The 17,063-nt window shown below is 36.6% G+C and overlaps 1 protein-coding gene across 1 annotated transcript; it reads right to left on the reverse strand.

Annotated features, from left to right (window-relative positions):
* Positions 1-2,969: 2,969 nt before the first annotated feature.
* LOC130469929 (uncharacterized) lies at positions 2,970-3,607 on the reverse strand. Its single transcript, XM_056839459.1, has 3 exons — positions 3,340-3,607; positions 3,089-3,228; positions 2,970-2,984 (listed from the first exon to the last, which is right to left on the reverse strand). Exons 1-3 carry the CDS (start codon positions 3,605-3,607, stop codon positions 2,970-2,972), a joined length of 423 nt encoding a protein of 140 aa, XP_056695437.1.
* Between the last annotated feature and the right edge of the window lie 13,456 nt (positions 3,608-17,063).

A 17,063-nucleotide genomic window follows, 5' to 3' on the forward strand; every position in this document is an offset into this window, starting at 1 on the left:
TGGCTTCTTTAGTTTACTTCATTTGACTGGTTAAGAGAAGAAAATATAACTTAGATCTTTATGGCCCTTCGCTAGAATATTGGTTAAATAAGCGCCCTCTCTGCATAACAGTTGATATATGCTCTTCTGGCTGTTCTTTTTCGAAAGATATTAAACTTCCTTTCTTTTAATATAAGTTTTGTTCTTTTTTAAGGCAGCATGCCACATCTGTAGTTGTACACGATTCAAGTGCACCTAATGGGAAAGAAATACATGCTCCACCTTTTGAAAACGAGCCAAAAAACAAAAGAATACGGTTGAAGCTTGTAGGACAAAAGAAACCAGCTGCTCAATATATTGAAAGGTAAAGTAGAGAAACTTTTGTGTGAGACCGCCTCACAGGAAAGACCGCCTTGTTGGCATCCATGTGGCGCGCTCTGACGTCATGCTGACGTCATCATTTTCAAACAAAAAAATCAACATTTTTTTTTTCAAATTTTTGTTTTTTCAAAAAAATAAATTCAAAATTTTTTTTCAATTTTTTTTCCCGGCCTTATCTAATTGCCCTTTTAGCTTAACTAATTGACTTCTGGCTTAACTAATTGGATTTCAAGCTTAACTAATTCAATATAAGGCTTAAAATTTATTTTCGACATTTTTTTTTCTTCGAAAATTATATTTTTTAATTTTTTTAGTACTAACTAACTAGTGTAAAACATAACTAAAAGTCATAAAATCATAACTACCTGAATAACAAAATAGTTAAGATATAAAGACAAATAGTTAAACTTATGAGTCGAATAGTTATTATTTTTAAACAAACTTATTATTAACTAAAACTCATAAAATCTTAACTAATTAGTTCATATGCTTAACTAATTGGTTCCGTTGCATAACTAGTTGATTTTCATACTTAACTAATTGATTTCGGTGGTTAACTAATTAGTTCCAATGCATAACTAACTGGTTCCGGTGCTTCACTAATTGGTTCTCATGCTTCACTAATTGTTTCCCGTACTTAACTAATTGGTTATATTGCTTAACTAATTGGTTATATTACTTAACTAATTTGTTACATTGCTTAACTTATTAGTTAAAATTCTATAATAAAAGTCATAAAATCGTAACTAAACCCCGTAAAATTGTAACTAAAGCCCTAAATTGAAACTCAAAAATACGTAACTAAAACTCAAAGAACCTTAACTAAAACCAAGAAAATCGTAACTAAAACTTAAAAACTCTTAACTAAAACGTCAAAATTCCGAACTAATTATTTCAAACTAATATGAATTTAATTATAGCTAAAACGAAATTATTTTTAACTAAAACGAAAATACTCTTAACTAAATGTAACTAAAATGAAATTATTCTTAACTAAAACCAATTTAATCCTGACTAATATAAATAAATAAAATTATTTACATTTACAATACAAATTTGGATATTAAATTACATTTCACCACCACCATCTCCACCGTCAACATGAGCAGCACCGAGCACGTAAGCCACCGCAACCTCCAACATCAAGCGGCGACTTAGAATCGAAATCAAAGGAGGCGAATGCTTAACGGCGGCGGCTCTCCTTCACTTCCTCTTCTAGGCGACCTAACCGCCGCTTCTACCACCACCACTTCCACCAAGAAACGGCTGACAATTCATTTATTCGATCTACTCAAAAACCTAAAAACAATGAAAACCTGAAGTAGAAGAAAGAAGCGACGCCGGAGGTTCGATTACGACGATGGAAAGGAGGCAACGCCGGCAGCTTCAACGACGATTCCACCGCCGATATCATCATACTCCGATTCCCCCTTCCGTTGCAAAATCCTCCGATTCTTCACGCCACCGCTTCGGTAATATTCTCAAATCTTCAACGGCGGAGGAGAAGCATCAACTTTTTAGCAGCATAGTAGTCATGGAGAGGAGAGAGAGGGACCGAGGGTTTAGGAGAGAGAGAGGGGGGAGGCAGAGTGTTTCTGTGAAGGAAAGAAAATGAATTAGGGTTTGAAAAATAAGTATATATATATTGCTGATGTCAGCTATTGCATGGCAATTTGAGTGCCATCAAGGCAGTCTCACAGGAAAGACCGCCTTATACAAAAGTTTGTATTGTGTTATTAAATGCTTTTGTTCCATATATTCATCTATTTGTTGTATATTCTTCTACATGATAGTACTACTACGGATGCAATAGCAGGACCAAGCCACTCAATTGATATGATGGGAATAATATCTACTAAAAGTGTGCCTCAACCACTTATTCAAGGCAATCTAGGTACAACAATGGTAGTTTTGAATAAGCCAATCAGAAAGAATAAGAAAGGAGCTTGTTTAATAATTGACCTACTGTTCTTTTTTGGTATACATTATGTTCTTATAAAGTCAATTCATGTTCTTTATTAACTTGTTTAATAATTGGCCTGATGTTCTTTTTTGGAATTCAATATGTTCTTATATAATCACTTCATGTTCTTTTTTTACCTTGTTTAATAATTGACCTGATGTTCTCTTTTGAAATGCGTCATGTACTTATATATTCACTTCATGTTCTTTTTATAATTAACAATAGGGGAGAACACACCCATCTCTACACCAGCAATAACCATTCAAGCAGCAACTAGTTTATTATCCAAGTGAACACAAGAGACATGTTCGGTAGTTTTACTGTAGGTTTATGCGTTCATATAATGCAAATGATAAATTACAGCCATTGCCATGACTTTAACACATTACTTTCTGAAACAGGAGACGCAAAAGCTCACGAGCTATCAAAAATCCAACTCACAATATTGAAAACTACAGAGTAATAAATATTGAATTGTTATCATTAAAATACATATATAACCAACAAAATTAAAATTAAGTTATACGATAGACTTAAGTTATACACCGCAGCACATTAATGCAGTTTTTTTTTTTTGGTAAGCAAGCATTATAATTATTACCAAACAAGGTCAAATACAACCTAGCCAACTTAAACTGAGAAGGCATCAAAACACAACTAACTGCCACAGTAGCCAACACAAACACCTAGCAGCTAACAAACTAGCTACACGCAACTACACAGCAATTACAAACTGAGAAACCAACTACTGTCTCTTCTACTCACTTTCTGACTCATGACTACTGTGATCCTATCTCTCACAATATGCTTCAAACTCCCCATAACAGAATGCACTGCTGGCACAGAGTTTTCCCAGAAACTTTGATTTCTGCTTTTCCAGATCAGATATACCAGAGTTGCCACCCCTGCATAACATACTTGAGTTCTAAATTTAGAAAACCTCCTTCTTTTAATACTACTGATTACATTCTGCAAACTTGTACCAGTAATCTGAATACCAAGCTATGTAGTAAGACCTTGCAGACACAGCAGACTGTATTGACAGTTGAAAAGTAGGTGCTCATGAACTTCATCACCTTGCTTGCATATTAAACACTCAGCAGAAGTGCTAATCCCTAGTTTTGCTAGATTGGCTGTAGTCTGCAATCTACCTTGCATAGCCAGCCAACAAATAAACATATGCTTTGGCACATTCAATCTATTCCAGACCACCTTATCCCACTGAATATGAGGTTTATCACCAGTTAGTTTGCCATACACTTGTTTCACAGAATAGTGTGTCATGTTTTTAAGATCAGCCTAAGAGTACACTTGCTTCAATTGATCCCTTGTTGTACAAATTCTTCTCCAGTACCAACTTGCAGAAGCATTAGGTTGGTACTCCCACCAATCCCCATCCTTGAGATACACTGAATTAATCCACTTAATCCATATGTTATCCTGCTTATTGGTGATAGCCCACACATATTTCCCCATACTAGCTATGTTCCAAGTGAGCACATCCCTAAACCCCAGACCACCCTCCTGCTTAGGGGAGCAAACTCTTTCCCAAGCTATGTTACTTGGCTTATTACTGTATGCTTGTCCACTCAATAAGAATGCCCTATAGATTCTGGTAATATCAAGAAGTACACTCTTAGGAAGAATGTAAACCTTAGCCCAATACATATGCAAGCTCAACAGCACTGAATTAATCAGCTGCATTCTAGCAGTGTAGGATAAATTCCTAGTGCTCCACATTTTAATCCTTGCTGTCATTTTATCCACCGAAACATCACATTGGCCTGCAGAAATCTTTTTAGAGAAAATAGGCACTCCTAAATACTTGAAAGGCAGAACACTTCTAACAAACTCGGAAGCTTCCACCACTCTTGTCACATCAGAATCAGCCATGCCATGACAATAAACAGCAGATTTGCTTTTATTAACCATCAGACCAGATGACTTTGAAAACAGGGCAAAAGCTAGAAGAAGGGAATAAATGGAAGGATAATCCCCTTTACAACACAAGATGAGGTCATCAGCAAAACAAAGATGAGTGAGTTTAAGATCTTTACACCTGGGATGGTATTGAAATTGAGGCAACTCAGTCAGCTTATGCAGAATTCTGGATAGGTATTCCATGCATGTAACAAACAATAGGGGTGACATAGGGTCACCTTGTCTCAAACCTCTCTCTGACTTAAAGAAACCATGCATTGACCCATTGATCACAAGGGAAAACATTGGGGTTGTGACACAAGTCATCACCAGTTTCACAAATCTATCAGGGAAGCCTAGAATCTCCAACATCTCTTGAAGGAAGCACCAATCAACTGTATCATAGGCCTTTTGTAAATCTACTTTCAACAAAAAACTTGGCTTAACTGACTTCCTTCCATAATGTGTAACCAGATCCTGAATTACCATGATATTATGGACAATGTACCTTCCATGCACAAACCCTCCTTGATTCTCAAGAATCAAGTCTGGTAACACCTGTCTTAACCTCCCACATAGCACCTTAGTAACACACTTATAAAGAGTATTGCAACATGAAATAGGCCTTAACTCACTCACATTTTTTGGACATTTTATTTTTGGAATTAAGGTGATTACTGTGTGATTAATCTCCCTTAAAAGCTTACCACTATTCAGCATATCAAGCACTGCATTGATTACCTCATCACCTACAATATGCCAAGCATCTTTGTAGAAAAAAGAACCAAAGCCATCTGGACCAGGAGCTTTAGTGCCTGGAATAGAAAACAAGGCACTCTTCACTTCTTCTTTAGTGTAATCAGCAGTAAGAATTGTTCTATGTTGGTCTGTAATCACAGGGCCAGTCAACACAATCTCCTTGAACACAGGCTTCCTGTCAACTTGAGTTGTGCCAAGCAACTTCATATAATATTCTAGGAAAGCACCAGAAATTGTATCAGTTGTATCTTGCCATTTCCCATGCATATCATGTATGTTGTATACTTGATTCTGCACATTCATGGTCTTGATACTCTGATGAAATAATGCAGTGTTCTTAATCCAGTCCAACTTAACTTTTTGTTTTAAGAAATCCATATACACCTGATGATGCCTTTTGTATTCCTTGATTGCAGCTAACTCTAATTCAGCTAACTTTAAATCAGTAGCATTAGAGTGCATAGCTTTCTGGGCCTCCATCAGTAACTGGTGAGCTTTAATATCAGCAGCTTGGATATCAGTGAAACCAATCTTATTAAGCTCCTTCAAGGCAAGTTTAATCTTCTTTAATTTAGAAACTAGCACATACATCTTGCTTCCATTAATCTGCTCACTCCATACATCTTGAATGATGGCATTGAAATTAGGAGCTGTGTTCCACATTGTGAAGTATCTGAATGGTTTCCTTCCACTTGCAGCCCTTGGAGACACAGTGAGAAGCCCAGGAGAGTGATCAAACTCTCCTTCACTCATAAAACACACCTCTGCATCCTTATAAACATTCTGCCAAGCTGGATTAGCCAACACTCTATCCAGTTTAGAAAACACTCTAGCACTACCCTGCTGTTTATTATTCCAGGTAAACATATTCCCCACACATTTCACATCCTCCATACTACAATCATGCATACACTCATTAATGTCAGCAATTTCAGCTTGCCTCACATGAGCACCAATTCTCTCCTCACTAGTCATAACACAATTGAAATCACCACACATGATCCAAGGTTCCTGTGTGTTCAAGGTCTTTAAATCTCTCCATAACTCCAGTCTCTGCCTACTCTCATTAAAAGCATACACAAAAGTACAATAAAATCCATCTATACCACTCATAGGAATGACATGGCAATGAATGAATTGAACTGTAACAGCTAGAATACTCACAGTGAAACTGCCAGGTTTCCAAGCAACTACAATCCTTCCACCTTTATGAAAACTAACATTCCCAGTGAAACACCAATTTGTGAACACTCTTTGATAAAGTTTACCAAGATTGGCACCCTTCACCTTGTGTTCAAGGAGCCCAACCAACCCAATATCAAACTGCTGGATGAACCTTCTCCCTTCATCCTGCTTTTTAACTGAGTTGATGCCCCTTACATTCCAACTGAGTACTCTATCCTTACATTAATGCAGTTTATTATAGCTGATTTCCACACTTTCTGATTCCGTAATGCATAATTAATTGTTCCAAATACATACCTAGACACTTAATTAATGTCAAATTAATGCAAAATAAACAAATACCTTTAGTTCTATCAACAAAATTATCAGTTTGATTGTCAACATCGTTGTAGTCATTATTTTCTTGAGCATCATCCGACTCCATAGAGCTTGAATCTGCCATGACGAATTATCTACGGTTTGTTTATCTTTTTGTAGGCAATTTAGTTTTTTTTTTTTTTGAGTAAAACAAACGCTTAGTTAGTTAGGCGTAATTAATTGTGAAAATGGGTCAAAGTTTGTTGGCTTTTAGTTTGTTAGACGCAATCTTTATTTTTTCTTTTTTAATTATAAAAGGTAATTCTATCTTCTTTTTATTTTTTTAATTTTTTTTAAATGCAAAAAGTATCAAAACGACGTAGTTTTGATAGTGGTGCACGTAGAGGTATGTGCACCACAGTCCACCTTCTAAATTGCGGTAACTAACAACTCTCTCAGCTCAAGAGTAACCAATCACATAGAAATAATAAAAATCATAGAATATAGATAATACACAAGATAATAATACAAGAAAACTTAATATCAGAAAATAAATCAATGAAATAAGGAAAACGTTAAAGAATCCTTGAGAGAATAATAACCATTGAAAACATAACAAGTAAAGTAAGAAAAGTTAACCAAACCTAGTACGACATTTTAATATATATAAAATTTCATTTATCAGGTAGAGGTAAGAACGAAGCGCAAGTGAATCGCAAGACACTGTTCCTATGAGGGGGTCGAAAAAGCACGAGGCTAATGCGTGACCTCGTCCCTCGTGGGTGTGACGCTTCTTTTTGTCAAATCAAGTGTAATTGGATTTCCTGTGAGTTTACACCCAATTGACTAGTAATATAGGAGTCGCCATTCAGTTTTTAACGACAATGAGAAAAACTGACAAAACCCGGTTATCGTGACATAAAGGGAGTGCAATTATGTTTGACCACGACGGCCGTAGGTTCCCTTGTGATCCCTGGTGGTGGGGATCGCTCAACGTACACCCGCAGGGTAGAGATTAAGGGTTCGGGGGACTGTAACTACCGAGAGGAGTACTCGCTCTTCGATAACTCCAGAGGCAGGATATCCTTACTAGCTCAGCATAAATAATTGAAGGGACATGCGTTAACTATTAAACTAATCTGAGTTGATTTTATCAATATGCAACATATAGTACTAGATCGAACGCGATTATCTGATTTAGATTGTTTTAAGGGACCTAGCATGATAATCCAATTTCCCAAAAATATCATATTTATTAAGCGTGATCGAACAATCAGATTTTAGTTAGTTTAACAATTCACAAAAGGGTGAGGAAAGCAATTAAACCATGGAAAAGGGACACATTACGACGCACCCTTGAGAGGTGCGTCACGGTTCTCAGAAAACTAACCACTTTGACTTTGCTATTTCTCCTTTTATTTAACGAATCTCAAATTATGGGACGGGATACGTTCTGTTCGATTTATGGATCGATTGCGACAGAACGCGTGCTCAGTTTTGCAGCGTGAGGCTTAGGCTTAGGGGTTTAGAGTCAATACTCAGAATAATAATTGTGTGTTGTTGTGTGTTTTTCACGTCGAACTTAACGGTCTATTTATAGGAAAGAGTTCGTGGAAAGATAGAATTGCAGAACTCTAATCCACGAGGAATTAGGAAAAAACACGTACCAGGTATTTCCAGCGCCCAGGCTGGGCATCAAAGATTTCGGCGCCCAGCTCTGGGCGTTGAAAATAGGATCCAGGCAATTTCAGCGCCCAGGGCTGGGCGTTGAAATTGCTGTTTGGGTCGTTTCTTTGTCAGATTCGGACTCTTAGAATCCGGGGTGTATGAGACTTAATCGAGTCTTTTAGTGCGTATTAATTTTATGACGGAATGCGTCTGGGCCCGTTACGAACTCTAGGCTCGTTAGGATTTCAATCAATACGTGACTCTTATTTTTTAATCGTATCAGGAATAGGATTCTCTCGCAATTTCTATCTCATTTTGGATTTATGTTGGAGTGCAACACCTAATTCTGACAGGTTTCTATCTTTTATGACTTGCCACTTTTAACAGCTGCCCATTACGGCAGTTACTATTTTTAGCAGGTTTCCATAAATAGCGGGTCTCTATAAATAGCAGGTTTCGGGTGAAATGAAAAGGGGAATTGAGATTCGTTATTTTATAGGAGATGCGTTGTCAAGTGGAGATTTATGTTTTCATCATCGAACCTTCCCTTTCGGGAATGGGGACAAAAGTAGGTGTCTACAGTTCCTATATAGTCAAAGTCAGGAATACGTCCTTCGAGAATACGTCTCTAGTCTAAGTATGGCCACACTCTCAACGCAGTAGACAGCACCCTGAAGCTACTAGAGTCGAACGACGACAATGAACTAAAACCGTATACTCAACGGAATCCGTCCGTTAGAGTTGCATGCTCCTCTCCATTGGGAATCCGTCCCTCCGGATATCTTAATCTTAAAAACCATTTCGAAGGGTGACCCAAGTCACATAAAATAATAGGTCTTAAAATAATCAAAATAATTATATCGGAAATTTGGAGTCACCGCAACCTCATAATTAACGACTTAAACTCCGGGATTCCATTTCCCATAAATAAGTGAATCCGTCAATTAAAAATAATAGTTTTAACCACATACATTGTTTGATAAACAAATTATGAAATCAACTAATCGTCCTCCAGAGTAATTAACTCTTGCAAGACAAACACCTCTTACGACCAAAAACAGGAACATGTAAAATCATACCCAAAGTATACAAGACCAGTTTTACATATCTAATAGAATAGAAATTTATACGGAAAAATAGAAGAATAAACCTCCACATGCATACATAAATGTCATACTCATGAAATGCATAAGACAATAAGACAAAAAACTCCACATCATTGACGTAACTCTCTAAACCACTCTATATTTCTTTGTCATGAATAATGAAAAACATAATTAGCATTTGAAGTGATTCTATTATCACTAACCCATAAACTAAAATTAAAAGAGTCACGATACCAAAGCTAAGAACAAATTACAACTCAGCAATCCCAAACACTATGATAGCTCCATGATAATACACCATAACTTAGAAAATGACACTAACAACTTACAAAAGGAGACACGATCTTACCATTATACGAAATATGCAAGGTGAATCTTAAACATCTCATATAATATACTTTCTGAGTATTGCACAAAACTGACGAAAGAATTAACCCAAACATCATAGTCCTAAACATGGTAATACACAAACACTTTGACTATAATCTAGTCTTCCGATTATCGCTATCTAATAGATTAAACTCAAACAAGGACAACTATTAGTTACCTTGGCCAACTAGAGGAGTGCAGGTTACGTACGTTACGATTAACTAAGTGTTCCCGTTAGCTTCTTTGATCTTGCCTTCTCCTTGGAAAGTTGTGCATGCCAATACGTTATTAAAATGCCCAAATTATACTAAGAACTCAGCAATGAATTAAGAGTGAAGGGGGCAAGAAGAAGGAAGAGAAATAAAATGAAATGAATATGGGTTTCTTATTACTCGATCGGTGGAGGATAAAGGGATAATGAAGAGTTGTAACTCTAGAGAATTTGAATAGCTAGTCAATAAAACTAATGAGAGATTAATGGAAATTCAAAGATTTTAATTTTGAAAAAGAAAATTTATCATTAGGCCTTGACGGTAGAAAGACAAAAGGTTAGCTAATTGTGAAATAAATTAATTGGAAATAAAAAGTGGGTCTAAACAACATAATGTACATTAAGAGAAATACCAACTAAGTATAAAATAAAGTATAATTTGGCTAATTAAAATACGAAAATATGAATACGGTAATTTTTTAAAGATATTAATAAATTTTAAAAATATTAAAAACATGGGGTGTTACATCATGGGCTCCATACTTCTTAAGTTCTTTTGCAAGGTGTCCCAAATGGACTTGCTTGACCGATTGGTGATGAGGAAGTCAAACAAGATTCCAATCACATGATGGAGAATGTGAGCCCGAACAAGTTTGTTGTCTTTCTCCTTCTTGGTCAATGCTTCAGCCGCCTTCTTGACATCTTCCGCCGAAAGGGAGGGATCCGGTGCTACCGCCTTGCTTGCTTCAATTGCTTCAATAACATCCTCATAGAGCACATAATCTATTTCAAGTTGCTCAAAAAAAATCAATAATTTTTGTGACCATCTCTTGTAGTTCTTGCCATCAAGAGTCTCCCACTTAGAGTGGTCGGGAAGGGTCTTGTTCATCATAGAGTTAGCCATAACAATAGATATAATATCTCATTTTCAAATTGTTGTATTTTAAGTGTTTTCAAGGCTAAAATGAAGAACAATAAAGTAAGACTTACGGAACTTGTTGTGCCGTGGTAACCAAACCACTGCCTTGAAAACGAGATTCGGTGCAACCGGGGTGTACAATTGTATTCACCTATTTGTTCCCTAAGGTTTACACCACTCTCAACACACAATGGCACTCTTGGGTGTGAGATGGAGTTACTAGAACTTATGCCCAAAAGAGAGGAAGAAAAGGAGATGATAAGGGAATGATGTAAGCAACTCAAGAAAAGAAGCATGTATTTATAGGATTAGAGGAGGATACAAAACAGCCCTAAGAAATTAGATGACTCAATGGAATCTAATGACATTGAACAACCCATTAAACCCATGATAATGAAGGGTTTATAACCCCCATAATCAAGAGAAATAATGGAACAACTTAATCACCATAATCAGAATGATAGTTGTCCATAAATCATACTTAAAAGGCCATCATAAAAGAGGAATCCAAAGAAAATATCAAAACCGGACAAAACAAATGAATGATCTCAAAACCGGCTGGTTTCTCAAAACCGGTCGGTTCCGAGTTCAACAAAAAAAAAACCTTCATAAACCACCCTGTTCTCAAAGCTTGCCATTTTTCCTAAACCGCCCGGTTTTCGGTGCACATCAAGAAGGTCTTTTAATTTTGATTTTCCACTTGGGCTCGAAACCTGCCGGATTTGGAAAACCTAGCAAGTTTTCGGAGCACTTTTCCATCTTTAAATTCCAACAATTTCGCCATCAACGTTGATTTCTTCACTGTCATTTCCTTGGATTCCGAGCTCTGTAATGTTGAATTGTGTTCCATTTGCGGGAAATAATTAATCTAATCCGTTCGTAAGGCGTCTCTAAGTTCCTCATGCACTTTTCTCATTTTCTCCTGCGCCTTAATTATTTCCCAAAATTTCTACGGTTTATTTAAGATTCTTTTAAAAGTTCAAATAATTTTTTCAATGTATCCCCAATTTAGTGAATTTAGTGGTTTGTCGTCTTATCTTATTGAATTAATTCTCAAGGTCTTCCTTTCCCCCAATTTCTAGGGTTTTGCTGAGTTTTTGTTATGCATTGTATTAGCTTCTTCAACCTTGTAAAGTATTCTTATCAGTGCCCCCCTAAAAATCATTTTGCTTTTGGTGATTGCATTTAGATTTTGTGTTTTGTAGATAGCTTCAGTGTAGGATATAAGTATGAACTTTCCGCTATCCGTTTGAACCTACAAATAAGCAAGTGCATCTTATTTCGTGTGTTGTGTTTTTTTTTCGAGCAATCTACCACTTAATTCCTGATTTAATTTTTGTATGGTTGTAGAATCCTGCGGCTATGGCTATAAATCACACAAGCTATGCGTTGTCAGAATTTGAAGGTGACCATACCCCGTTTGCTGGTGATGACTTTATCGGATCATATGTCATATTAGGGACCAAGAAAATAGAGGGAAGTCCATTCCAGTCTTGCTGATCTGTTGAATTTTGTAGATCATCTTACATATATTTGGTTAAGACTTGTACATCTGCATTTAATAATTTTAGGAGGGAATTGAATGTGTAGCAGCTGATTGTGCTATTGGAGGGTCATCTATATATGTGTCTATTACTTTATATAGTGTTTTGCTTATCTTGTTTCTATTAACTACTAATAATAATATTCAGTAGTTATCAAGTGCCCGAGACTTACTGGACCCAAAATATCACTAGTTTCAGTCATGCGGGTATTTCATTATTCTAACCTCTTCTGATTTTCCTAAATGATAAGCTATATAAGTAAAATATATATAGTTATTGCAAGACCATACTCGTTTTTCGTGGACTTTGATAGATGTTTGTCATTTGATCTTATTTGTACTGCAGTCAAGAAACAACACTCATGTTCTTATCTCAGTCTCACTAAAACTTTTCAGTGACCGGTGAACTTTTCTGCCTCTATAAAAGTAACTTTATGTCTCTGGTCTCTTTGTTATTGGAGTTTATATTTATTTATTTTTATATTGTTGAATCTTGTTTCCTTTCTTAGATTTTTAAGATCAGGAGTGCAAAAGGCGTCGGAGAAGTCACTGTTGTTGTTGTAGTTGTTATTTCCTTTCATTGTGGTTGATGCTGCTGCTGTTGTGGGCTCTAGTTATTGGACTCTTGTGTTTCTACTTCTATCCTCTTGCTCAAGATTATAACTCTAGCCCAACTCTTCTTTATCTATTAGCTATTAGTTCAGCTTAAGCAGATTATAATCATGAAATGCAAATGTGATCTGGTAGACATAAGGTAAACTTATCCACTGTGATTCTGTCAAAGTTTCGATTTTGTTTGGTCGTATTTGAAGTTTTAGTGTTAAGTTTTGATCTTGGACATTGTTGAGATTGTTTTTTGGTAAGCCAAGAGTGGACCTATTTTCTCTAAGGCCACATAAAGTGGTTTAATCTGTATGTATAATACAGAGCTAGGCACTAGCGTAACTTGGAGGGAGTTGTTATAGACCAGGAGAATTAAAGATGATTCTGGAGATTTAATACGAAACACTGCTGTTTGGTTTAATCTGCGATGTTTGTTCTACTGTTGTATGTTCTCTTCGGTTGGCTTGGGTGTGTCTGATCTGATCCCGAGTTATAAAACTAGGCTGACGTGGTTGTGTTGTGCTAATACTAGTGCTCTATTGTTGTTATGATGTCCTTTTGGCAATGTTGTTTTGTTCTGCTCTGGTCTGCTCCTGCGTGCACTTTGTTGTTTTGCACATTGCTGTTGGCACATTACTGTTGTTAAAGCCTGATGGTGGTCGTGTATCTGAACATCATATAGCATGTGGTGCAATCATTTTGTACAAAGCTATTTTAGACCAATGTTTTGATCTAAATTTTAGCATGTGTTACTTATCATTTGTTGATCCTCTAAATTTTTCATGTTTTTTTTTGCTTTTTCCTTTCCCCTTTGTAAGTCATTTTTTCTTATCACTTTTTATTTTTTATTTTGTTGTTTCTATAATGATTCATGATTTTCTTTACAAAAACACAAAAAAGGTGAAGTGTTCTTTTAACTTTCCGCTCCTTTCTAGTTTGTTAAGGTCACAATGACGATCTCCTATGACATTCATGTTAGCCGACCCCAAATCATTTTGGGACTAAGGCTTTGTTGTGTATTTTTATACGGAGTACTTCATTTCTATAGACTTATAGTTGCATGTTACATTGAACTTTTTACAGGTCTAATTAATTACTTCTTATAAAGATTTATAATGCCCCAAAAGCGTTTAGAATGATGTTCTCTTTTCTTTTATTAGTGTACTAGTATAGTACCCGTGCGATGCACGATTTATAATAACAATATAAATTTATATGAAATCTGGTAGACAATTATCATCAAAGTAGGGTTTATAGATGTTCTACGTAAAATTAATGATGGATAAACCTGTTATTGCTCATTTGAAGTCGTCTTATTTATTAAAACAAATAAGAGTACATATCTGGTATGGTCCTTCCCAGTTTGCTGTCATCTTGCCTTGTTTTTGCGCTTTTCCAGTTGCGGAGGTTCTACGAAGTACCAGATCGCCTACCTCTAGTTTTCTATGATTTACCCATTTGTTTTAGGCCATGCTCATCCTATTCTTGTACGCTGCTGACTTGATTTCTGCTTGTAGTCTAATCTATGGCAAGAAATCTAACTGGTGTCAGAGCAAGTTGTCGTTCTCATGCTCTTCGTAATGCTGGAAGCGAAAGGTGGGCAGTGACACTTCTGTCGGTATGACCGTTTCTGATCCGAAGCTCAACTTGAAAGGGCTCTCTCCCGTTGCTTCTTTAACTGTCGTTCTATTCCCCCACAGCACCTCAGGGACTGTGTCGGCCTATTTGCCTTTGAATTCGTCTAGCTTTTTCTTTAATGTCGTGAGTATCTGTTTGTTGGCAGCTTCGGCTTGGTCGTTGCTCTGGGAATGACATACTGAAGCGTAAGCGAATTTGACTCGGTATTCTTCTAGGAAAGCCCGGATCGGTGTGCAGTCAAATTGGACCCTGTGATCAAACACTATTGTTGTCGGTAATCCGGACCTTGTTACTATATTCTTCCAGATAAATTTTCGTACCTGGTTGGCCGTTATCTTTGCTACCGGCTCAGCCTCTATCCATTTCGTGAAGTAATCTACGACGACAATCAAGAACTTTCTGCCCCCTGAGGATGTAGTGAAGGGTCTTACGATATCCATTCCCCATTGGGCAAGGTTTAAAATGGGAATCAGGTCGTTTGATGGCATTCGGATTACTGGGGCGAATAGCTGGCATTTTTCACATTTCTTAACATAATTTTGCGCGTCTTCTAGCATGGTTGGCCAGTAGTACCCCTGCCTTTGACAGATTAAGGAGAGTGTTCCCCCCCCCCCCCCACATGATTTCCGCAGATCCCCTCATGCATTTCCTCTATGATCTGTGGACTCGTATGCCGTTAGGCAGGGTAATAGGGGTAGGCTGAATGCCCTTTTATACAATTGCCCCTGGTATATGACGTACCAGCAGTCGTCTTTTTTCACCTTCTTTGCCTCATTGATGTCGGCTGGCAATATTCCTATCGTTTTATACGCCCAGATATTGTCATACCATTCTTTATTTGTCGTGATGACCATTACCTCTTTGCCTTTTCCTTCAATGCTTCTTCTGTGCATGATTTCTATCATCACAGATCTGTCAAGTTCTATCGCTTTTGAGCTGGCCAGTTTTGCAAGCCTGTCTGCAGCGGGTTTCAATGCTCTTGGGGACCAATGTGATCTCGAAAACTTCCAATCTTGCTGCCAGTGTTTTCAATTTTTCCAGATATCTCCTCATGGACGGCTCTTTGGTTTTATACTCCCCTGAGAACTGATTTGCTACCAACTGGGAGTCGATAGTCATAGTTACCCTCTTGGCGTCTTCCAACAGACATAGTTGTATCCCTGCAATTAATGGTTGCCCCGTATTCTGCCTCGTTGTTAGATGGCGTGAATGTGAATCTAATCGCGTACTCAAATTTGTCGCTTGCCGGTGAAATCATCACTATACCAGATAGTGTTAGGAATGTTACCTCTAAATAGATAATATCTAGTGCTAAAAAGTTAAACCAAATTAATACTATTAGTGCTGCTAATATTCAGATACTTTTGTAGTCATTATATGTTACTTTTCTAAAATCATTATAATATAATTTAGGAGTTTTTGCTAAAAAGGACCTTTTATAAGCATTTCTTTGCGAGAAATGACCTTTTATGTCAAAATTGGTAAGATGGGACCAAAAACACAACTTTTTTTGTCAAGTGGGACCTTTTGCCGGATTCTTGGAGTCAACTCTATTTTCAGGCATTGACTTCGACACGTGGCAACCGTTAACCGCCACGTGTCAAACTATTTAATAAAAAAAAATTAAAAAAAAATATTAAAATTTATTTTTTTCCCATTTCTTTTCCCTCCAAAACAACTCCTTTTACTTAATGTTTTTTACCTAAAAAAATGAAAACGCGATTCTCTCTCCTCTGCTCCTTCAACTTCTTCGTCCTCCTCCATTAATGCTGGGAAGGTGAACAATCATCAAATTCGCAATAAGTGCAACACATCCAACGTCACAGGTAATTATTTCACTCTCTCTCTGTAATTTCTCTCTCTCCCTTCTCTCCCCTGTCGTTTTCTTGCCCAGAATTGATTCCATTTGTACTAATATTCGTCCTTGCTGCAATTCCTGCAAAAATGGTGAAGAAGAGTCGTGGAAAAGGCAAAAAGAAGGACGAAAGCAAAAACGTCATATTTACTTTAAGGAGAATAATTAAACACAGGTCAGATTGCTTTCCCCAATTTTTATGCAATTTCGGAATTTTTAATTAAGTTAAGTGGAATGGAATCTGGGTTTTAGAATGATAATAAACTAATGGTTAATTAAATAATTAAATAATGAATTAGTAATTGTTAATTTTGTTGTTGTGACTAATGAATTGTTAATTGGTATTTGTTAATTTCAACGCATTTAGCCCTAATTTCAATTGAATTTGCCCTAATTTTCCCTAATTTGCTGTAATTCGCCTTAATTTGGATTACCCCTAATTTTCCCTAATTTTCCCTAATTTCCCCTAATTTTCCTTAATTTGCTGTAACTTGCCTTAATTTGGATTAATAATGAATTTAGTTGATGATTAGCCCTATTTTAAATTAAATTGAATTTGGCTTAAACGAAATTTGAAATGTTTGGTTTTGTTGGGTTTGTTTGCAACAGGTTTAACGGTAGGATACCGGTAGAATATCCGGTTTATAAATTAATGGAACCGATTAAT

This window comes from Spinacia oleracea, chromosome 3 (genome assembly GCF_020520425.1).
Source record: "Spinacia oleracea cultivar Varoflay chromosome 3, BTI_SOV_V1, whole genome shotgun sequence".
NCBI classification, from domain to species: Eukaryota; Viridiplantae; Streptophyta; class Magnoliopsida; order Caryophyllales; family Amaranthaceae; genus Spinacia; species Spinacia oleracea.